General features: G+C 43.1%; 1 protein-coding gene across 4 annotated transcripts in view; it reads left to right on the top strand.

Moving 5' to 3' along the window:
* igf2bp3 (insulin-like growth factor 2 mRNA binding protein 3) overlaps window positions 1-24571 on the top strand; it is a 147255-nt gene that overhangs the window by 29611 nt on the left and 93073 nt on the right. For all 4 annotated transcript variants that reach the window (XM_085988470.1, XM_085988471.1, XM_085988469.1 and 1 more), the window contains exon 3: window positions 13965-14013. In XM_085988470.1, coding sequence (XP_085844596.1) covers window positions 13965-14013 — 49 coding nt within the window. The remainder of the gene's footprint in view (window positions 1-13964; window positions 14014-24571) is intronic.

Genomic DNA, 24571 nt, shown 5'->3' with positions numbered 1-24571 from the left:
ACTGGGTGGAATTCAAAAGTGATAGTGATGTTTCAGACCATATCTGGAGTCTTTGTTCAGTTTTGCTGACCAAACCTCAGGAAAGTTATATTTGGCCTAGGAGGGGTACAGTGCAGATTCACAAGGGCTAAAAGGGTTACATTATGAGGACTGGTTGCATAAACTTATTTTGTATTCCCTTGACTTTAGAAGGCTTTGGGAGTGATGTAATTGAGGTCTTTAAGATTATCAAGGGCTTTGATAGGATAGTTACAGAGAAAGTATTTTCTCTGGAGAATCCAAAAATTTCAAAGTGAGGGGTAATTTGAGAAGTAACTACGGCTTCCATAACTTTAGAAAGTACCGATAGATGCAAGAGCAGCAACACCATAGTTGATATCTTCAAATAGACTTGTGTTTAGTAGTTGTAATAGTGAATTTACAGAAGTTGAGATGTCACGTTTGCAACTTATTCATGCATTATCCAACATATCTGCTGCAGAAGGGTTTTCTATAACACTGAGTATTCTTGGCTTACTTCATTTGAAGATGCTATTACCAATTGGTGCAATTGAAAAGCATAAAGGTAGTTGAATATCTGGTAGCTGGAGTCCATTTTAGATGCAGAACGAAAAGCAAAATACAACACATGCTGGAAATCTAAAACAAAAATAGAAAACTCTGGAAGCACTCAGCAGGTAGCATATCTGGAGAGAGCAAGTTGACTTTTTGGGTATAGCTCCATCAGAACTGGAGAATATTACAGATGAACAGCAATGGGGGAAAAAAACTTGAACATGAAAGGTGGAGCACAAAAAAAGTCACGTGCGCGCACTTAGCTGTAAAGTTCTTGGTGATAGCATGACACAATACGAGGCAGAGCGTGTGTGAATGGCTTAAAGAAGTAGGGGATAGGCAGATAGAAAGATAAATATGGAGAAACTGGTAAAGCAGCGCAGGCTCCAGTGGCCCAGGAGCCTGGTAGAGGGAAAAAAAGGACATTGACACTAAGGGTGTCAAACAGCTCACCAGCATGGTGTTCTGATGGAGAATCCTCACCCCCAAGCACCAACCAGCTCTTTTCCCTTCCCCAACCACATTGCTAATACTTCCTGCTGAAAAGAAAGTAGGAGCTTGTTATGGTCTGAAAGTCAATATTAAAGAAAGACTTGCATTTATATAGCACCTTTCACGACCACCAGATGTCTCAAACGCTTTACAGTCAATGAAGAACCTTTTGAAGTGGAGTCACTGTTGTAATGTGGGAAATGCGGCCCAGCCAATTTGCGTACAGCAATGTGATAATGACCAGATAATCTCTTTTTTTGTTGGTTGCGGGATAAATATTGGCCAGGACACCGGGGAGAACTCCCCTACTCTTCTTTGAAATAGTGCCATAGGATCTTTCACTTGAGGATCTTCCACCTGAGAGGGTAGACGGGACCTCGGATTTTAACGGCACTCCAACAGTGCAGCACTCCCACTGCACTGGAGAGTCAGCCTAGCTTTATGTGCTCAAGTCCCTGGAGTGGGACTTGAACCCACAACCTTCTGACTCATGTGAGTGTGCTGTCAACTGAGCCACAGCTGAAATTAAGGACAGAAAGCTGAAGTGTCCAAATAGAAACATACGGTGCTGTTCTCAAGCTTACTTTGAGCTTCATTGGAATAGTGTAGAAGGCCAAAGACAAGAGAGCCAGGGACAGAATTGAAGTGGCAAACCACAGGATCATACTTGTGGACAGAATGGAATTGTTCAGCACAGTGATCACTTAATCATTGTTTAGTCTCGTTGATGTAGAGGTGAGCAGCAAATAGCATACTAGGTAAGAATTGCAGTCTCGCCTCGTTCTGTCAATTTTTGCATATGTATTTGAAAGTGCATATACTCTCTTGCCTTAGATTTTTAAATGTCTTTTTTGATATTTACAATGTTTATTGACAATACTGAAGGCTTTCTGTTCAGCATTTCAAAATGTTTCTCTAGTCTTCCTGGTTTTGTCCCCATTTTCTAATTGTACTTCAAAATAGTTTTGCTGATCTAACCAAAGTTATATCCACCTTTTTTTATGAAAGTGTTCTGAGCTGTTGGAATTGGGGATGCAGTTTTTAATACATGAAAATTCTGTAAAGGGTAGTTCCAAAATCCAAGTTAATTACAGTTTGGGGCAAAGAACTGATTCTGAACTGAGGCAGAAAGTGATGCCAGCTACAGACTTGCATTCTCCTTGTCGTGTGTGATTTTCATATACAAGCTATTTCACTAAGCTCTCTTGATTTGTGTGTTTATCTGGTCTGAGTTCTTGCTAATCCTATGCTGATTGCACAATAAAAGTTCTTAGTGGGCACTTAGTTGGAGGCAATTACTATGCCAGGTAAAAAACAAACTGTATATTCCTCTAAATTGCATAATAAATAACTTTAAAGAAATTCTCTGAACTTTCCCTAGTAGGTAATATGGGATATTTTTAGCTTTAATGGGCTTTTGATATGCTATCAGGAATTTTTCAGAAGCTTAAGATAGTTATACTGGATCCAGGGACAGACTGGCATATGGGAAATTGGGCAATTTCCCAAGTGCCTCCATGAATGGTTCCATAGTGCTGTATTATCGGCACCCCTCTTATTTTTCTGAGAATCCTCGGGTGCTTGGCCAGTAGCCCTTTTTGGGGGGAGCATGTCCATCCCTGACTGGATCGGCTAACATTTTCAAATTTGTTGTACATAAGTATTGTATCCGACTGCACGACAATGTGGTGACCTGCATATTGTGCCATACACTGTGCGCCGGGGCTTGTACTGGTTATGCTGATTTGGCTCGCATCTGATTTCTGGATGTCGGTCGAGTTGCACTTGTGGAAACAGATTTTGGTATAAATTGTGGTTCTGATGCTAATAAAATCAAATTTTGTTTGGAAACTTGAAGTAAGGATCAATGTGGTCATTTCATATGAACTGTTTTAAGTGTTCTTGCTGTTGTATATAAACATAATTAAATTCTGACTTTATAAAGCAACCTATCCCTTTTTTAATACATTCTGGGTCATAAGTGGAGCTGTTCGCTGATTGCAGTGTTCAGCTCCTTTCACAATTCCTCAGATAACGAAGCAGTCTGTGCCTACATGCAGCAAGACCTGGACAGCATCTAGGCTTGGGCTGATGTGTGGTGAGAGTGTTACTTGCCACTTAAGTGCAGGCAATGACCATCACCAATGAGAGTCTAACCTCATTACATTCAATGGTATTACCATCAGCAAATCCCCCATCATCAACATCCTGGGGGTCGCCATTGATCAGACACTCAACTGGACCAGCCACACACATACTGTGGCTACAAGAGCAGGTCAGAGGCTTGGTATTCTCAGGCAAGTGGCTCATACTGCTGACTCTCCAAAACCCCTCGACCACCTACAAGGCACAAGTCAGGAGCGTGATGGAATACTCTCAGCTTGCCTTGATGAGTGATGCTGCAACAACACTCGAAGCTTGACACCATCCAGGACAAAGCAGCCCCCTTGATTGGCCGCTCATTTACCACCGACGCACCAAGGCTGTAGTGTGTACTATATACAGGATGCACTGCAGCAACTCACCAAGGCTGCAGTGTGTACTATATACAGGATGCACTGCAGCAACTCACCAAGGCTTCTTTGACCGCACTTCCCAACCCCGCAACCTATATATTGTCATTCCTTCATCGTGTCCGAGTCAAAATCTTAGAGCTCCCTGCCTAACAGCACTGGGAATACCTTCACTACATGGACTGCAGCGGTTCAAGAAGGCTCACCACCACCATCTCAAGGACAGCTAGGGATTTGTGATAACTGCAGGCCTTGCTAGTGGTGCCCATATCCCAAGAATGAATTTAAATTAAAAAAAAAAAAATAGGTTGAGCATGCTTCAGTTGAGAGACAGCTAAAGCATTCTTAAATTACTCAAATGTCTTCACAATTTATTCACAGCTATGAAAAATTAACCAAAACTGTTTTATTTGTCTGCCAATCCCATGTTTTCCTACTTTTTGATGTTTCAGCAATTGATTCATTTGTGATTTTTGACTGTTGCATCTAAGTTGATATGTATAACTAGGCAGTAGTCTCTTCAAACGATGAAGTTTGAAAACTTATTTTATATACCTGATTTGTACTTTGCACAAAATCTTATCTACATTATTTGCTATTTTGAAACTTTAGTGCAGTTTGTTTTTTTTAATGTCGTCATACAGACTTCAATATGTAGCTCAATGAAGTTATGTTTAAACATTCTAAGATTACTGTTACAGAACTGTTGTAATTTAGAGGCACAATGCTATGGATGGGCATTTAGTGGATTTCTGGCAATCCATTTGAAAGCTAGTTTTAGAAACCTTGTCTCAATGTATCTTTAAAAATGCTATAAGTAATGGTTTTTGTTTTGGCTTATTTATGGTGCATATACATTCTGATTATAGATTGACATCGGTTGGAGGCCTTGGCAAACCCCAATGTTAAGATGCAAAATAGTTGAATTCACATCATCCATCTTGTTATCAGAGTTTAGTTGCTCTCCTCATTTTTGGAGTATGGTGCTCCATTGAATGATACCATGAACTAAGTAATGAGCATTAATACAATAGCAAAATACAGTGGATGCTGGAAATCTGAAATAACAACAGAAAATGCTGGAAACACTCAGTAGGTCGGGCAACATCATGCAGAGAGAAACGGTTAACGTTTCAGGTCTATGACCCTTCGTCAGAACTGGAAAAAGTTAGCGAAGTAGCAGATTTTTAAGCAAGGGAGGTGGGGAGGAAAGAACAAAGGGAAGGTCTTTGATTTGGATGGAAGGCAGGAGAGACTAAATGACAAAAGGGATGATGGTGCAAGGCAAAAGGAGATGGTAATGGGGCAAGTTAAGAAACAGAAGATTACTCTAGATGAGGTGTAAATGACGATGGCAGAATCATCAACAGCTGCCATGTGAGCCAAAAAAGGGGAAACAAAATATAGGGGCTGAGGTTATGGTCTGAAATTGTTGAACTCTGAGTCCAAAAGGCTGTAAAGCACCTAATCGAAAGATGAGGTGCTGTTCCTTGAGCTTATGTTGAGCTTCATTGGAACAATGTAAGAGGCTGAGGACAGAGAGATCAGAGTGGGACTGGAGCGGAAAATTTAAGTAATCGGTGACCGGAAGCTTGGCTTCACGCTTACAGACTGAACGGAGGTGTTCTGCAAAGCGGTCACCCAATCTGCGTTCGGTCTTCCCAATGTAGAGGAGGTTGCATAGTGAGCAGCGAATACAGTATAAATTATAAGAAGTACAAGTAAATTGCTGTTTCACCTGGATGAAGTGTTTGGGGCCCTGGACAGTGGGAAGTGAGGAGGCATCTCCTGCGCTTGCACAGGAAGGTGCCATGGGAAGGGGGGGAATGTTGCGGGTGATAGAGGAGTGGACCGGGGTGTCGCGGAGGGAGCGGTCCCTTCGGAATGCTGATAGTGGAGGGGAAAGATGTGTATGGTGTTGCGATCACGCTGGAGATGGCAGAAATGGTGGACGATAATCTGTTGAGTGTGGAGGCTGGTGGGGTGAAAGGTGAGGACAAGGGGAACCCTATCATGGTTCTGGGAGGGTGAGGAAGGGGTGAGAGCAGAATTGCAGGAAATGGAACGGACACAGTAGAGGGCCATGTCAACCCCAGTAGAGGGGAATCCTCGGTTGAGGAAAAAGGAAGACATATCGGAAGCACAAGTATGGAAGGAGGCATCGTCGAAACAGATGCAGTGGAGACGGAGAAACTGGGAGAATGGAATAGAGTCCTTACAGGAACTGGGGTGGGAGGAAGTGTAGTCCAGGTAGCTTTTGGAGTCAGTGGGCTTATAGAAGATAGGAGCAGGAGTAGGCCATTCAGCCCCTTGAGCCTGCTCCGCCATTTAATGAGATCATGGCTGATCATCCAAATTCAATACCCTGTCCCTGCTTTCTCCCCATATCCCTTGATCCCTTTAGCCTCGAAATATATCCAACTCCTTCTTGAATATATTTAATGAATTGGCCTCAACTACCCTGTGTGGCAGAGAATTCCACAGGTTCACCGCACTCTGGGTGAAGAAATTCCTCATCTCAGTCCTAAATGGCTTACTCCTTATCCTTAGACTGTGACCCCTGGTTCTGGACTCCCCCGCCATCGGGAACATCCTTCCTGCATCTAGTCTGTCTAGTCCTGTTAGGATTTTATAAGTTTCAATGAGATCCCCTCTCATTCTTCTAAACTCTAGCGAATATAGGCCCAATCGACCCAATCTCTCCTCATACGTCATTCCTGCCATCCCAGGTGTCAGTCTGGTGAATCGTCACTGCACTCCCTCCATGGCAAGAACATCCTTCCTCAGATAAGGCGACCAAAACTGCACACAATACTCAAGGTGTGGTCTCACCAAGGCCTTGTACAACTGCAGCAAGACTTCCTTGCTCCTGTACTCCAATCCTCTCGCTATGAAGCCCAACATACCATTTGCCGCCTTAACTGCCTGCTGCACCTGCATGCTTACCTTCAGCGACTGCTGCACAAGGACTCCCAGGTCTCGTTGCACTTCCCCTTTTCCCAATCTATTGCCATTCAGATAATCTGTCTTCCTGTTTCTGCCACTGAAGTGGATAACCTCGCATTTATCCACATTGGGCAGATGCATGGCAAATGCAGTATAATCACCCAACCTGTCCAAATCATCCTGGAGTTTCTCTGCATCCTCCTCACAGCACACACGCCCACCCAGCTTTGTCGTCTGCAAACTTGGAGACCTAGCACGGATCCCTGCGGTACCCCACTAGTCACTGCCTGCCACTCGGAAAAAGACCTGTTTATTCCAACTCTGCTTCCTGTCTGCCAGCCAGTTCTCTGTCCAAGACCGTACCTTACCCCCAATCCCATGTGCTTTAACTTTACACGCTAATCTCTTATGCGGGACCTTATCAAAAGCCTTCTGAAAGTCCAAATACACCACATCCACTGGTTCTCCCTTCTCTATTCTACCAGTTACATCTTCAAAAAATTCCAGTAGATTAGTCGAGCATAATTTACCATATGTAAATCCATGTTGACTTTGTCCGATCTTGTCACAGTTTTCCAAGTGCGCTGCTATTACATCTTTTATAATGGACTCTACCTTTTCACCACTACCGATGTCAGACTTACCGGTCTATAATTCCCCGTTTGCTCTCTATCACCCTTTTTGAATAGTGGGGTAACATTAGCTATCCTCCAATCCATGGGAACTGTTCCAGAGCCTCTGCTATTTCTAGGGCCACTTCCTTAAGTACCCTAGCATGTAGATTCAGACCCTGGGGATTTATCAGCCTTCAATCCCGTCAATTTCACTAACACCATTTCCCTACAAATACGGATTTCATTCAATTCCTCCCTCATTAGATCCTATGTTCCCCAACATCTCTGGGAGATTACTTGTGTCCTCCTTTGTGAAGACAGAACCAAAGTATGTATTTAATTGGCTGCCATTTCTTTGTTCCCCATTAAAATTCCCCTGATTCTGACTGCAAGGGACCTACGCTTGACTTCACCAATCTTTTTCTCTTCACATATCTATAGAAGCTTTTACAGTCAGTTTTTATGTTCCTTGAAAGCTTGCTCTTATATTCTATTTCCCCCCTCTTAATTAATCCCTTTGTCCTCCTTTGCTAAATCCTAAACTGATCCCAACCCTCAGGTTTGCTGCTTTTTGTGGCCAATATATGTGTCCTCTCCTTGGATCTTATTCCTAATTTCCCTCGTTGGCCACGGTTGAGTCACCTTTTTTTATTTTTATGCCAGACAGGGATGAACAAATTCTGTAGTTCATCCATGCGATCTTTAAATGTTTGCCATTGCCTATCCACCATCAACCCTTTTGAGTAACATGCCCCAGTCCATCCTAGCCAACTTGTGCCTCGTACCATCGTAGTTTCCTTTATTTAAATTCAGGACCCTAGTCTCTGGGTCAACTACTTCACTCTCCATCTTTAATGAAGAATTATTATATTATGATTGCTCCTCCCCAAGGGGCTTCACACAAGATTTCTAATTAATCCTTTCTCATTACATAATACCCAGTCTAAGATGGCCTGATCTCGAGTTGGTTCCTCGACATATTGGTCCAGGAAACCATCCCTTATACACTCTAGGAATTCCTCCTCCACAGTATTGTTACCAATTTGGTTAGCCCAATCTATATGTAGATTAAGGTCACCCATGATAACTGCTGTGCCCTTATTGCACGCAACTCTAATTTCCCATTTAACACCATCCCCAACCTCAGCATTACTGTTTGGGGGTCTGTATACAACTCCCACCAACGTTTTCTGCCCCTTGGTATTTCTCAGCTCTACCCATACAGATTCCACATCATCAAAGCCAATATCCTTCCTTACTATTGTGTAAATCTCCTCTTTAACCAGCAATGCTACCCCACCTCCTTTTCCCTTTTTGCCTGTCCTTCCTGAATATTGAATACTCCTGGATGTTGAATTCCCAGCCTTGGTCACCTTGGAGCCATGTCTCCGTAAGCCCAATTATATCATATCCTTTTACATCTATTTGTGCAGCTAATTCATCCACCTTACTACAAATGCTCCTCGCATTAAGACACACAGACTTCAGGCTTGATTTTTTAACACTTAGTCCTTTTTAGAATTCTTATTTACTGTCGCACTTTGATTTACACCCTTGATTTCTCTGCCTTCCACTTTTGCTTTTCTCCTTGTCTTTTTGTTTCTATCTTTGCTTCCCTTTCCTCTGTCTCCTTGCATGGGTTCCCAACCCCCTGCCATTTTAGTTTAAACCCTCCCTGACAGCACTAGCAAACACTCCCCCCTAGGGCATCAGTTCCGGTCCCGCCCAAGTGCAAACTGTCCAGTTTGTACTAGTCCCACCTCCCCCAGAACCAGTTCCAATGTCCCAGGAATTTGAATCCCTCCCCCTTGCACCATTCCTCTAGCCACGTATTCAGCTGAAATATCCTTCTATTTCTACTCTGACTAGCACGTGGCACTGGTAGCAATCCTGAGATTATTACCTTGAGGTCCTATTTTTTTAATTTACCTCCTAACCCCCTATATTCAGCTTTTAGGACCTCATCCCGTTTTTTTTTTTTTTTACCTATACGCACCACGACAACTGGTTGTTCACCCTCCCCCTCCAGAATGCCCTGCAGCTGCTCCGAGACATCCTTGACCCTTGTACCAGGGAGGCAACATACCATCCTGGAGTCTCGTTTGCAGCCACAGAAACGCCTATCTGTTCCCCTTACAATAGAATCACCATCACTATAACTCTCCTCTTTTTCCTTCCGTCCTGTGCAGCAGGACCACCCATCATGCCAGGAAGTTGGCTGTTGCTGCCTTCCTCCAATAAGCCATCTCCCTCCATATCCAAAGTGGTATATCTGTTTGAAAGGGGGATGGCCACAGGGGACCCCTGCACTGCCTGCCTGCGCCTACTACTCTGCCTGGTGGTCACCCATTCCCTTCCTGCCTGTGCAGCCTTTACTTGCAGTGTGACCAACTCCCTAAACGTGCTATCCACGATGTCTTCAGCATCGTGAATGATCCAGTATGTATCCATTCGCAGCTCCAGTGCTGCAATACGGTCTGTCAGTAGCTGCAGCTGCATACACTTCCCGCACACATGGTCGTCAGGGATTCCCTGATTTCCCACATAGCGCAGGAGGAGGATGCTGCGGGGCCAAGCTGTCCTGCCATGACTTACCCTTTAATGAATTTAAATTAATTTAAATCAAATCAATACCACTAATTACACTACAATTAAATGATATACTCAAGGGCCCTTGATTACTAGCACTCCCCGATACACAACAGAAACCTTAGAAATTATAACCACAAAAATTAAGACCGTCTAAATTTTATAAACTATTAATCTTGACTGTCAAACTAAAGAGTAGTATAAATACTCACTTGGCCGTACTCGCCCAATCAGCTGCTCCTCTTGCCCATGTCACTTTTTGAATCGTGACGTGGCTCCGGAATGCCGCCGCAGGTCTGAGATTGGTAAGCCTCTTAAACTCGCTTTTGCAGGCTTTTTTTTTTTTTTTTTAAGTACTCACTGTACCGCCACTCTCTCTGCTCCTGACACTGGTCTCTGTTTATAGTGGATGTTGGTCGATAGCCTATCCCTAGAGAGAAGTCGAAGAAAGGAAGAGTCATAGATGGGCCATGTGAAGGTGAGGGAAGGGTGGAAATTGGAAGCAAAGCCTGGCTGAACTTGTTCTCACATTGAGCAACTTCTCCTTTGACTCCACTCACTTCCTCCAAATTAAAGGTGTTGCTTTGGGAACCTGCATGGGCCCTAGCTATTCCTGCTTTTTCATGGGATATGTGGAACATTCTTTGTTCCAGTCCTACTCTGGTCCCCTCCCTCTCTCCTTTTTCTGGTACATTGATGACTGTATTGGTGCTGTTTCCTGCTCTCGCCCTGAACTAGAAAATTTCATTCACTTTGCTTCCAATTTCCTCCTCTATCATCCCCAACACCCCACCACCTTTCCACGGCACCTTCCTGTGCAAGCACAAGAGATGCAACACCTGCTGCCTTACCTCCTCCGTTCCCACTGTCCAGGGCCCCAAGCACTCCTTCCAGGTGAATCAGCAATTTACTTGTACTTCTTACAATTTAGTATACTGTATTCGCTGCTCATGATGTGGTCTCCTTTACATTGGGGAGACCAAACGCAGATTGGGCGACTGCTTTGCGGAACACCTCCGTTCAGTCCGTAAGGGGGACCCCGAGCTTCCGGTCACCTGTCACTTTAATGCTCCACTCTAATCACTCAGTCCTCGGCCTCTTTCACTGTTCCAATAAAGCTCAACGTAAGCGCGAGTAACGGGACCTCCTTTCGATTAGGCACTTTACAGCCTTCTGAACTCAACATTGAGTTCAACAATTTCAGACTATAACCTCGGCCCCTATATTTTTGTCCCTTTTTTTGTCACGGCAGCTGTTGATTCTGCCATTGCCATTTATACCTCATCTAGAGTCATCTTTGTTTCTTAACTTGTCCCATTACCATCTCCTTTTGCCTTGCACCATCATCCCTTTTGTCATTTCATCCTATCACAGACCTTCCCTTTGTTCTTTCCTCCCTGTCCCTGTCCCACACTTGCTTAAAAATCTGCTACTTCTCTAACCTTTTCCAGTTCTGATGAAGGGTCATTGACCTGAAACGCTAACTTTGTTTCTCTCTCCATGATGCTGCCTGACCTGCTGAGTGTTTCCAGCATTTTCTGTTGTTGTTTAAGTAATGCGCATGCCTGGAATTCAGGAAGTAAATCCCATTATCTGAATAAGATTGAATTAATTTTACAACAAAATCACATGGCTTCTTGGGATTGTAAGGCTTTGTGACCTAGGATGGATTTTGTTCAATGTTTAAGTGTAGAGGCTGCTTAATTAAAACTTGTATTCCTAAATTAGGGAGGATGTAAGGAGTAAAAAAGAAACTGCTGCAATCTGAATAAAATAGGCAAAAGCTGGAAATGCACTTCGAATATATAGGGCATTCAGCTGTTTTCCACTTTTCCTGCTAGCTTCTCTTATTTTCCACTGTCCTTTTATATTCCCCAGTACTCTTCATCTCATTTTTATAGGTTATTAAACTCATGGACAGCATCTTGGGAATATAAAAGATAGAGGCATTCCTAACCTTCACTTGTTTCTGCTCTTTGTTATGGTCATCCCTATAAAGAGCTAGTCTTTCTGGGTCTGACAAAGGGTCTCCAAAAAGTTACTGTTTCTCCTTTCTTCAGAGACTGACTGTATGTTAATGGTACTTTGTTGTATGATGTAAGCTATTGAATGATAAATCCTATTTAGGCACTGGCTACTTGCAGAAAAATGCCCAATTACGTAGTTACTTCCTTTTTAAATGCTTGAAACAACGTTTCAAAGGTTTAAATGGTGAGTTGGTGCAACCATTCGTTTTTTAAAATCGAGCTTTCAAAATGATGGATGTGACTGAAAGCTTTATTTATTTGACATGCTTTAACACTTACCATGCTCAGGTTCAACTGTTGATCCTAATTTAGTAACCCAAAATGTGAAATGATAAAAAATTGTTTTGTGCAATGAATTGTTCATTCAAGCATTTGCAATTCTTTCAGTATTTAAAAAAATATATAATACATTTTGAATCCTTATGGTAAATTCAGTTAGCTTAAATATGATTCCCCAACAGTTAACATTAATTTGGGTTTGGTGTTAACTGGATTTGTTCAGAAAAATCCAAAGAAATAAAATTTCTAAGGAAGAAATAGTTGCAATTGACTGACTACTAGTAAAATATTTTAAGATATTCACAAACAGGTTAGATCTTCCATTAATGAGACAAGTGCTGCTCTAAGTTACAGTGCACATGAAGGTTTTTTAAATGTAGTGTTTTAAGCAAAATAGTATTGCATATCATTAGAACCACTTCCTTTCCCCCACCGCCACTTACCACAAAACTCCTTCCCTTCTTCTTTCTCCTCTTCCTTGCCCTTGCCCCTTCCCCAGAAGAGCTTTCAATCAACTATTTAATGTTAGCCAAAGCTGAGGCTGATTTTAATCTGTATTTGAAAAAAGGTTGAATTAGTTTCAATAAATCAAACTGCATTTTTGAATCTTCCTCCGTTATATTGGTTTCCTTGGCATGAAGCACTATATAGACGTCAGTTCTAAATTTTGCAAATTTTAGGCCTGCCTGCAGCAGAATAAGGCAACAATTCAATAAGGTTTTGATAGTATTTAGAGTCGGGTAAATTGCTAAATGACTGATGGCTAAAAATGTATTTTGTGTTGCTTTATGCATTCACATGCTGTCATTGTGGAGGTTCCTACCCCCAACTGGTATCATCAAAGTGTGCACATTGAGCCCATCAGTTGCAGATGAATCATGAAATGGAAGATAGTTTATAAAACAAATTTCTGCAGGATTATATTGGGTAAGAATCCTTTTCTTAAATAGCAATATTAGTATGTGACCCTTTTACATTCAAAGCAATATGCCCTTTAGTTGTCATTATTATTCTTTTAAAGGTAGCATGGAAGGCTTGTTGCTTGTTCAATTGACTGGTCTATATCATTTGTCACTAATCATAGCCCAGCTTTTTTAGGGGGAAGGGTGGGCGCGCGGAAGAGAGCGAGAGGGTTTGGAACTATTTCAGTTCGGAAAATTGCGTGAAAGGGTGGAAATGTCCCTTTTTATAAAAAAAAAAGTTAACACTAATGCCAAGGAACATGTACAAGATTTAAGTAATGCACATACTTCTATATTGGAGTAATAAACTTTAGTTTTCTTTGTGTAAGGTTGTCAAGTTTATTTTCATGATTATTTGATGATTAAACTAATTCCACCCCCCACCCCCCCCCCCCCAATAAGCCAGATGTTAGAGATTGTATTGCAATTCTTGGTCCTGGGATAAATGCCATGTGAATTCACATCTGAGTTATGCAGAACTCTTGGGTTGTTGCAAATTATGGCGGTGTGTAGTTTTTCATTGCGTTTCACAGCCACCTTGTTAGTGCTAATGAGTTTGTACTTTTCTAATTTCTATCCTGAATTACTTCATTTTGATCAATTTTTGCTTTTCAACTTTTAACATTTCCATAGTGGCAGTTTTTACTTGTGCCATCTTGAACATTCCCACCTATGCTGAGTGCTGTGGGTAAGACTACAGGTGGGTTGTTTACCTACTGAGTTTTGTGGATTTTGGGATCCAGGAATTTCAATGAAGAATGTATAGAAACTTGAATCCTGGTGGTGTATGGTAGCTTGGGCATGTCCACTGAATGAGGTGTTGTCTTGAACAGTGCTGTGGAACATGAATGCTATAGGAGAGGGAAGGAAACTTTCATTTGAAGCATTTAAGCATCAATATTTATTTTGAAGATTTAACTACTAAAAGAAAAACCTATTCACTTAATTTTGTTCTATTTCACAAATTATCTTTCCTTCTTTCTACAGGAGTCGGAAGCTCCAGTTCAGGAATATACCCCCTCACTTGCAGTGGGAGGTAAGTGTATCGCTACTTCATGTTTAGTAACGAACAGCGTTAGAATCAACTTTTAGACTTTCCCCTCTCCTGCCTATCGTAGTATTTGTGGGAGACTTGAAAGCAATAAAAAAGACACTTTGGATTTAAGGAAGGGTGGTGTTAAACCAGTTGGAATTCCCCAGAAATTTAGTGAGATGGTAGTACCAATTTTAACTCCCGAGTCGGCTGGGGGGGGTGGGTGTTGGTGGTGAAGCAGGCGACAAACCGCCTGGTCCCCAGGAGCATGAACCATGTGGAATTTTAACTCTTGGGCCCCGTTAGCATTTTCTGTCACTGACTCCCACCCGAAGCCAGTGGCATGACATCCCTGCCAGTTTGGGATGGTGGGGGCAGCGGTGGTGGGGTTCCTGTCTCCTTTGGGTACCCATGGAAACAGTTCCTGGCAAGCTAAGTAAGGGACAGAGATGAAATAAGGAAAGCCTGCAATAGGGGCAGGGGAGGCCTAAGTTACTTTTGTGGGGCCAGGCGGAACATTCCTGGCCGTCATGGAACCTTTTTAAAAGCTAAAAATAAATATTGAACTTGGCCTCCAAGTGTACGGCTGCCACAAGCTTTTGCTGGCAGGTTTCAGATGATCACGTCATCTGAACGCAACTTTGCCATTGAAACTAGCACCCCCCACCCCCGCCCCCCTGGCAATTCCTCTGGGGCAGGCAGCCTACCTGTGCCTGATTTCAGGTCTGTTTAAAATGGTGGGGTAGGGGGGGACCATATCGGCAATGCAGCATAAAAACTCCTCTTCCCACACCACCCCCCCCCCCCCCCCACCCCAAAGAACCCTCGCTATTTTAGGTTCCCCAGCAGCACCATTTCTGCCATGTGGGGGATTAAAATACCCCTTGGCGAGTAAGGCGAATGCAGTTTTTCTATATCTTGATCACCAGGAGGCTTTAGAAAAGATTTCACATCCATAATTAATATGTACTTTAGGAGTCACCGAATAGGAGGTGAAGTATGGCAAAGGATGGAAATTGGATTTAAAATGGAGAATTTAATGGTAGCCATCAGGCTGGAAGAGGTTACAAACTGTATCCAAGGATGATTTTGCTGTTTTTAATGTTAATGACTGAGTGAGAATGTACTGAGTAAAATTTTCAACTATGCACATGTTGCCACAGTAGGAGGCCATGTAAATAATGCAGCCAGATTCCAAAGAGTGTAGGTGTTTGAAGCCATTAGAATAATATGTGATAGCTGTCGTTCAATAAGAGTGAAATGATTTTGAGAATAAGGAACCAAAAGGAGAATGGAGCACTTGCATCTTGTGTAGCATTTTAAAAAGAAAATTTTATAGTTTGGGATGTGGGTGTTGGCATTTACTGACTATCCCTAGTTGTCCTGAGAAGTTGGTGGTGGGGCACATTATTCTTTGTAGTGGTTTGAATCAACTGAGTGGCTTGCTAGACCACTTCAGAAGTCTGTTAAGAAAGACTCCACCATGTTGGTGTCGGACTGGAGTGGCACATATGCTGGACCATGTAAGGACGGTAGGTTTCTTTCCCTAAAGGAGATTAGTGAACTAGTTGGGTTTTTATGACAATCTGCTAGCTTCATCGTCACTTTTACTGATGACAGATCTTTATTTCCAGATTTATTTTCACACCATTCAAATTCTTAAACTGCTACAGTGGGGTTTAAACTCCAGATTACAAGTCCAATAACATAGCCATTGAGCTATCTCGCGCTCTTCCTGACGTCCCCACCATCACAGAAGCCAGTCTTAAGCCAATTTGATTCACTCCACGTGATATTAATCATGAGCGCACTGGATACAGCAAAGGCTATGGGCCCCAGCAACATCCCAGATGTAGTGCTGAAGAGTTGTGCTCTAGGACTAGCTGTGCCTTTAACCGAGCTGTTCCAGTACAGCTACAACACTGGCATCTACCTGACAATGTGGAAAATTGCCCAGGTTTGTCCTGTCCACAAAAGGCAGGACAAATACTGCCCCATCAGTCTAGTCTCAATCATCAGCAAAGTGATGGATGGTGTCGTCGACACTGCTATCAAGCGACACTTGCGCAACAATAACCTGCTCACCCATGCTCAGTTTGGGTTCCGCCAGGAGCACTGTGATCCAGACTGCATTATAGCCTTTGTCCAAACCTGGACAGTTGAGCTGAATTCCACAGGTGAGGTGAGAGTGACTGCCCTTGACATCAAGGTTGCATTTGACCAAGTGTGACATCAAGGAGACCTAGTAAAACTGAAGTCAATGGAAATTGGGGTTGAGGGGGTGGGGGAACTCTCCACTGGCTGGAGTCATACCTAGTGCAAAGGAAGGTGGTTGTGGTTGTTGGAGACCAATCATCTCATTGCTGCAGGAGTTCCTCAGGGCAGTGTCCTAGGCCCAACCATCTTCAGCTGCTTCATCAATGACTTTCCATCCATCATAAGGCCAGAAGTGTGGATGTTCGCTGATGATTACACAGTATTCAGTTCCATTTGCAACTCCTCAGATAATGCAGTCCATGCCCGCATGCAGCAAGATGTGGACGACATTCAGGCTTGGGCTGATGGGTGGCAGGTAACATTTGCGCCACACAAGTGCCGGGCAATGATCATCTCCAACAAGTGAGAGTCTAACCACCTCCCCATGACATTCAATGGCATTACCATCGCCAAATTCCCCACCATTAACATCCTGTGGGGGGTGTCACCATTGACCAGAAACTTAACTAGATCAGCCACATAAAAACTGACACCAAGAGCAGGTCAGAGGCTGGATATTCTGTGGCAAGTGTCTCGCCTCCTGACTCCACAAAGCCCTCTCCACCATCCACAAGGCACATGCAGGAGTGTGATGGAATACTCTCCACTTGTTGGAGCTGCACTCATCCTGACAGCACTCAAGAAGCTCAACATCATCCAGGATAAAGCAGCCTGCTTGATTGGCACCCCATCCACCACCTTAAACATTCACTCCCTCCACCACCAGCACACCATGGTTGCAGTGTTTACCATCTACAAGATGCACTGCAGCAACTTGTCAAGGCTTCTTCGGCAGCACCTCCCAAACCTGTGACCTCTACCATCTAGAAGAACAAGGGCAGCAGGCACACACCATCCTGACTTGGAAATATATCGCTGCTCCTTCGATGTCGCTGGGTCAAAATCCTGGAACTCCCTCCCTAACAGCACTTATGGGAGTACCTTCACCACATGGACTGCAGTGGTTCAAGAAGGCGGCTCACCACCACCTTCGAGGGCAATTTGGGATGGGCAATAAATGCTGGCCTGGCCCACATCCCATGAACGAATAAAAAAACATACACTTTATTAAGTAGGGGATGCTAGGGATTATTGTGGGTAAATCTGTGGAACTAAAATTCTAAATTGGCAAAGCAAATTTTGCTAAGCTCGGAGGGGATTTAGCCATAGTGGACTGGAAACAGCTACTTGAAGGTAAATCAGTGTCAGAGCAGTGGGAAACATTCAAGGACAAGATCCGGAGGGTTCAGACCAAACATGTGCCCTTAAAGAAAAAAGGTGGGACTAACAAATCTAGAGCCCCCTGGATGTCTAGAGACATGCAGGGTAGAATAAAGGGGGGGGAAAAACAAGATGTATGATGGGTACCGAGGGCTAAATACTCCAGAATCTTGAGGAATACAGAAAGTGCAGGGGTGCAATTAAAAATATTAGGAAAGCAAAGAGAGCATGAAAAATTCTTGGCAAGTAAAATCAAGGAAAACCCAAAGATGTTTTATAAATATATTAAGCGTAAGAGGGTAACTAAAGAAAGGGTAGGGCCTATTAGAGATCATGAGGGTAATCTGTGTGGGGAGGCGGGAGACGTTGGTAGGGTTCTTAATGAATATTTTGCGTTTGTTTTCACAAAGGAGAGGGGCGAAGCAGACATTGCTATTGGGGGTGGGGGGGGCGGAGTGTGAAATATTCGATTAAATAAACATAGTGAGGGAGGAAGTATTGAGCGGTTTAGCAGCTTTAAAAGTGGATAAATCCCCAGGCCCAGATGAAATGTATCCCAGGCTGTTAAGCAAAGCAAAAGAGGAAATAGCAGAGGCCCTGACCATCATTTTTCAATCCTCTCTGGCTTCAGGTGTGGTACTGGAGGACTGCTAATGTGGTACCCTTGTTTAAAAAGGGAGAAAAGGATAGGCCGAGTAATTACCGCCTAACCTCGGTGGTGGGAAAATTATTGGAAAGAATTCTGAAGGACAGGATAAATCTTCATTTAGAAAGACACAGATTAATCAAGGATAGTCGGCACGGATTTGTTAAGGGAAGGTCATGTCTGACAAACTTGATTGAATTTTTTGAGGAGGTAACAAGGAGGGTAGGTGAGGGTAGTGCATTTGATGTAGTGTATATGGACTTTAGCAAGGCTTTTGATAAGGTTCCACATGGCAGACTAGTCACGAAGTTAAAAGCCCAAGGGATCCAGGGCAAAGTACCAAGTTGGATTCAAAACTGGCTCGGAGATGGGAAGCAGAGGGTAAATGGTTGGTGGGAGTTTGTGACTGGAAGGCTGTTTCCAGTGAGGTTCCGCAGGGCTCAGTACTAGGTCCCTTGCTTTTTGTGGTATATATCAACGATCTTGACTTGAATATAGGGGGTATGATTAAGAAGTTTGCAGATGATACTAAAATCGGCTGTGTGGTTGATACTGAAGAAGGAAACTATAGACTGCAGGAAGATATCAATAAATTGGGCAGGTGGACAGAACAGTGGCAAATGGAATTCAATCTGGAGAAGTGTGAGGTAATACATTTGGGGAGGGCTAACCAGGAAAGGGAATACACATAAAATGGTAGGACACTGAGTAGTGTAGAGGAACAAAGAGACCTTGGAGTGCATGTCCACAGATCCCTGAAGGTAGCAGGCCAAGTAGATAAGGTGGTTAAGAAGGCATACAGAATGCTTGCCTTTTATTAGCTGTGGCATAGAATACAAGAGCAGGGAGGTTATGCTTCCATCAACTGTATAAAACACTAGTTAGGCCTCAGCTAGAGTATTGTGCAGTTCTGGTCACCACATTACAGGAAAGATGTGATTGCACTAGAGAAGGTACAGAGGAGATTTACAAGGATGTTGCTGGGAGTAAAGAATCTTAGCTATGAGGAAAGACTGGATAGGCTGGGTCTGTTTTCCTTGGAACAGAGGAGGCTGAGGGGTGACCTTATTGAGGTGTGTAAAATTATGAGGGGCACAGATAAAGTGGATCGAAAGGGACCTATTTCCATTAGCAGAAGGGGCAAAAACCAGGGGGCACAGATTTAAACTAATTGGGGGAAGGTTTAGAGGGAATTTGAGGGGAAATTTCTTCACCCAGATGGTGGTGGGGGTCTGGAACTCACTGCCTGAAAGGGTTGTAGAGGCAGAAACCCTAACCACATTTAAAAAGTACTTGGATGTGCACTTGGGATGCTCTAACCTGCAGGGCTACGGACCAAGAGCTGGGAAGTGGGATTAGACTGGATAGCTCTTTGTTGGCTGGCGTGGACACGATGGGCTGAAATGGCCTCCATAGAAACATAGAAGACAGGAGTAGGCCATTCGGCCCCTCGAGCCTGCTCCGCCATTCAATGAGATCATGGCTGATCATCCAATTTCAGTACCCTGTCCCTGCTGTCTCCCCATATCCCTTGATCCCTTTAGCATTAAGAAATATATCCAACTCCTTCTTGAATATATTTAATGAATTGGCCTCCACTGCCTCCTGTGGTAGAGAATTCCACAGGTTCACCACTCTGGGTGAAGAAATTCCTCCTCATCTCTGTCCTAAATGGCTTACTCCTTATCCTTAGACTGTGACCCCTGGTTCTGGACTCCCTGACCATCGGGAACATCCTTCCTGCATCCAGTCTGTCCAGTCCTGTTAGCATTTTATAAGTTTCAATGAGATTCCCTCTCATTCTTCTAAACTCCAGCGAGTATAAGCACAATAGACCCAATCTCTCCATGTCATTCCTGCCATCCCAGGTATCAGTCTGGTGAATCTTCGCTGCACTCCCTCCATGGCAACAACATCCTTCCTCGGATAAGGCGACCAAAACTGCACACAATACACAAGGTGTGGTCTCACCAAGGCCCTGTACAACTGCAGCAAGACATCCTTGCTCCTGTACTCGAACCCTCTCGCTATGAAGGCCAACATACTATTTGCCTTCTTAACCGCCTGCTGCACCTGCATGCTTACCTTCAGCGACTGGTGCACAAGGACGCCCAGGTCTTGTTGCACTTCCCCCGCCCCCCCCCCCCCCCCCCCCCCCTCTCCCAATCTATTGCCATTCAGATAATCTGCCTTCCTGTTTTTGCCACCAAAGTGGATAACCTCTCATTTATCCACATTATACTGCTCCTGCCCAATCACCCAACATGTCCAAATCATACTGGAGTTTCTCAGCATCCTCCTCAGCACGCACACCCACCCAGCTTTGTGTCATCTGCAAACTTGGAGATATTACATCTAGTTCCCTCGTCTAGATCATTTATAGAGCTGGAGCTAATAGCTGGGGTCCTAGGACTGATCACTGCCTGCCACTTGGAAAAAGAGCTGTTTATTCCAACTCTTTGCTTTCTGTCTGCCAACCAGTTCTTTATCCAAGTCAGTACCTTGCCCCCAATCCCATGTGCCTTAACTTTACACGCTAATCTCTTATGCGGGACCTTATCGAAAGCCTTCTGAAAGTCCAAATACACCACATCCACTGGTTCTCCCTTATCTATTCTACCAGTTACATCCTCAAAAAATTCTAGTAGATAAGTCAAGCACGATTTACCTTTTGTAAATCCATTTTGACTTTTTCTGATCCTGTTACTGTTTTCCAAGTGCTGTGCTATTGCATCTTTTATAATGGACTCTACCATTTTCCCCACTACCGATGTCAGGCTTACCGGTCTATAATTCCCCGTTTTCTCTCTACCACCTTTTTTGAATAGTGGGGTAACATTAGCTACCCTCCAATCCATGAGAACTGTTCCAGAGTCTCGAATTTGGAAGATTACCAGCAATGCATCTACTATTTCTAGGGCCACTTCCTTAAATACCCTAGGATGTAGATTATCAAGCCCTGGGGATTTATCGGCCTTCAATCCCGTCAATTTCCCTAACACCATTTCCCTACAAATACTAATTTCTTTCAGTTCCTCCCTTTCATTTAGACCCTATGTTCCCCGGTATTTCTGGGAGGTTATTTGTGTCCTCCTTTGTGAAGACAGAACCAAAGTATGTATTTAATTGGTCTGCCATTTCTTTGTTCCCCATTATAAATTCCCCTGATTCTGACTGCAAGGGACCTACGCTTGACTTTATCAATCTTTCTCTCTTCACATATCTATGGAAGCTTTTACAGTCAGTTTTTATGTTACCTGCAAGCTTACACTCATACTCTTTTTCCCCCCCCCCTTAATTAATCCCTTTGTCCTCCTTCTGTGCTGTAACTTTCTATGAACTACCAAAACTGATTACATTTTTTACTTAATTTAAAAAGTGTAGTTATGTCAGCATTAGCAGGAGAGGAGTGGTTGCTATATAGATGTTAGTCAAACCTCATCTAGCATACTGAATGCTGCTGTGATCAGCTAATCATATGAAAGTTGCATTGTTCTTGAGAGCAACACCTGATTCCAGATGTGAAATTTGAATGATGAGGCATTTAAAAGATGAGCAGTGTGTGGTGGAAGTAATAGTTTCCTGGTGGGGGTGGGTGAGGAAAGGATATTTTAAGGTGACAGTTTTTCAAAATTTTTGAGTTGGATAAATTGCTAATTTATGAAGGGTTCAAATACCAAGGACACAAGTTGGAAGTTATGAAGATACCTGTAAGAGAAGTTGGGTAGAATTTTTTTCATCCAAAGCGTAATTGGGAAATACCATTAATTGAGTTCAAGAGACAGTTTATTTAAGTATATGATGAGAAGGTAGGTAAATGGGATTATCTATGGAAAAGGAATTGACTTGTTCTGTATAATGCTGTTGGCTCATTCAGTATAATGGTGTTTTGAGTATTATGGCCTTTTCCTGTTCTAATCACTGAACATGGATATCTGAAAGTTAGTCATAGGGTGCCATAGAGTTCAGACCAGATAATTGAGTGGTTATATGGAAAACCGATTTGGTATTCAAACTAAATATATTAAAGGGTCAAAATGTTGCAGGCCAGCTTGATGGTGGGTTGATACAGGTGTCCGAATTCCTGCGACTAATGCAAAGTTTTAGTCTTGTGACTGGATAAAAAGGATCTTCTATTTTAAAATACTGTGTAAATTCACTAGAATTCAAATGGAAGTTCTTTTATCAAATTTCAAATGTAGACCAGAGTCGGGCTATCTGGGGAAAACTGACCACATTGTTTGAAAATTAGGCAGAGATGGGAGCTTTATTCTAGGAGAAATTAAAAATCTACATTAAGGCCTTTCCAGGCATTTGAAACAGACAATCTGTGATAAATTGCTCAGCATGCTGTGCAGTAGCCCCTTCGTTTAGCATCTTAGGTGTTTGAGACCCAGAAATGCATTGGCAGAGTTTCTCCTGTAATCTGTCACTCAAAAATGCAACACTACATTGTGAAGGTTTGCAAAAAGCTGTCTCCTCTGTTTATTAAACTGAGTAGGAAATGCATTCTGAAAAGGGATATTTTAACCCCTTATATTTAACTATTAACTAGTCATTCCTCCCATTTGTTTTTGTAGGACTGTGATATGTGCAAAAAGGCAGTTGCATTTATAGAGTTAAATAATTTGTTTTCAATGCAGTACTTTAGAATGTCCTGATGCACGTGAGGGAGGCACTGTAGAAATGCAAGCTTTTTTTTTTCTTTTCACTGATGAAATTGAATGGAGTTGAATGGAGATGTGTTCATGATTTTCCAGTGGCTTGTTCTGCATCAACCCCTAGTTAATCGTCCCACAAATGGCTTAAAACGAACTTTTCCAGAGATGGATATCCTTTGGTTAAGCTAGTTTCCTAGTGGTATAGGAACAAGATGATCACAGCCCATCTACTGGAAACGTTTTCTTTTTTGTTGAACCCAAGTTGAATAAAAGGAAGCTGTCTGCCACTTTTGTACTTGTGACTCCTCTTTTTGTTTGTGTGCATCTCACCCTTTTTGTGTGCACTTGTGCATGTCTCCCCTTTCTGTGTGAATGTCTGTCTCTTCCTCAACCCATCTTCTATATAATTCATGGACCTAGAACTTTGAAGAATAAAGTATTGTCTATATACAAACTTGCCCAAGATTATTCTATCTGGGTCTACAACATTGCCCTTTTTAACATTTGTTCACTAGATGCTGTCGAGTCTACATTTATTGCCTATCCCTAGTTGTCCAGAGAAGGTGGTGGGCTGTCTCTTTAAATTACTGCACTCCTTGTGGTGGTTGTTCTCCCATGATGATGTTGGGTAGGGAATTCCAGGATTTTTGACCCAGTGATAATGAGGACGGTGACTGTTTGTCTGAATTGGGTGTGATGACTTACCCATGACATTATTGCTGCTTGGAGGTGTTAAAGTAAGCTTGGTGAATTGCTGTAGTGCATCCTGCAAATAGTATATGGTCTAGCCATATTGTCAGTGATGGAGGGGTAGATGTGACATCCACTGATGGGATGCTGATCAAGTGGACTGCTCTCTCCTGGACAACGTCAAGGTTCAAGTGTTTTTGTGGCTGCACCGATCCATGCAAGTGGTGAGTGTTCTATCACACTGCTGACTAGCCTGGATCTCTACATTATAACAGTGATTATGCTTCAAAAGTGCTTCATTTGGGTGTAAAGCAATTTGGAATGTCCTGAGGTTGTGAAAAGCACTATATAATTTTAAGTTTTTCTCTGAGGGTGTGATGAAGTGAGCCACTCATCACTGTATAATCCACCTATGTAGCCTCTGTTGCACTCTTGTGGTCAGTGTTGGTGTGGATGTTCCACATTAAGCTGTTAATCTTTTGGGCAGTCATGATCCCCTCCCAAAATTTGATAAGGGACTTTAAGGTTAGGGGAAGTGTCTGAGCTTTTTCGTGGTCACTTTTGGTACCTATGTGACACACATGCTGGATGTTGCCCAGGTCCTAATGTTATTTGCTTCATTATTGGCAGAATGGACCTGAATTGTCAGTGAATAAGACATTCTGGTGGAGGTGAAGTCATTGATGAAGCAGCTGAAGATGGTTGGACCAAGGGCACTGCACTATGACAGCGAGTCTTGCAGCTGTGATAATTAATTAATGGCCCTCCGATGACCAAAATCATCATCCTCCTGGTTGGGTATGACTCCAACCACCATGCGCGGTTTTCCCATTTAAAAGCCAGTGAGCAGCCTGCGTGGGACCTCCAGACCGTTGTGCGGCCATGTGGCTTAATGGGAACATTGGTCATATGTAGTTGAATTTTTTTTTAATTCATTTTTGGGATGTGGGCATTGCTGGCAAGGCCAGTATTTATTGCCCCTCCCTAGTTGCCCTTGAGAAGCTGGTGGTGGGCCTTTTTCTTGAGGCACTTTGTAGCAGTTTGATGTAACGGAGTGGCTTGCTGGACCATTTCAGATGGGAGCTGA

This window comes from Somniosus microcephalus, chromosome 5, assembly GCF_052327205.1.
Source record: "Somniosus microcephalus isolate GS21.2 chromosome 5, FLI_Smic_1.0, whole genome shotgun sequence".
Lineage (NCBI taxonomy): Eukaryota > Metazoa > Chordata > Chondrichthyes > Squaliformes > Somniosidae > Somniosus > Somniosus microcephalus.
This window is presented reverse-complemented; position numbering and strand designations above follow the sequence as displayed.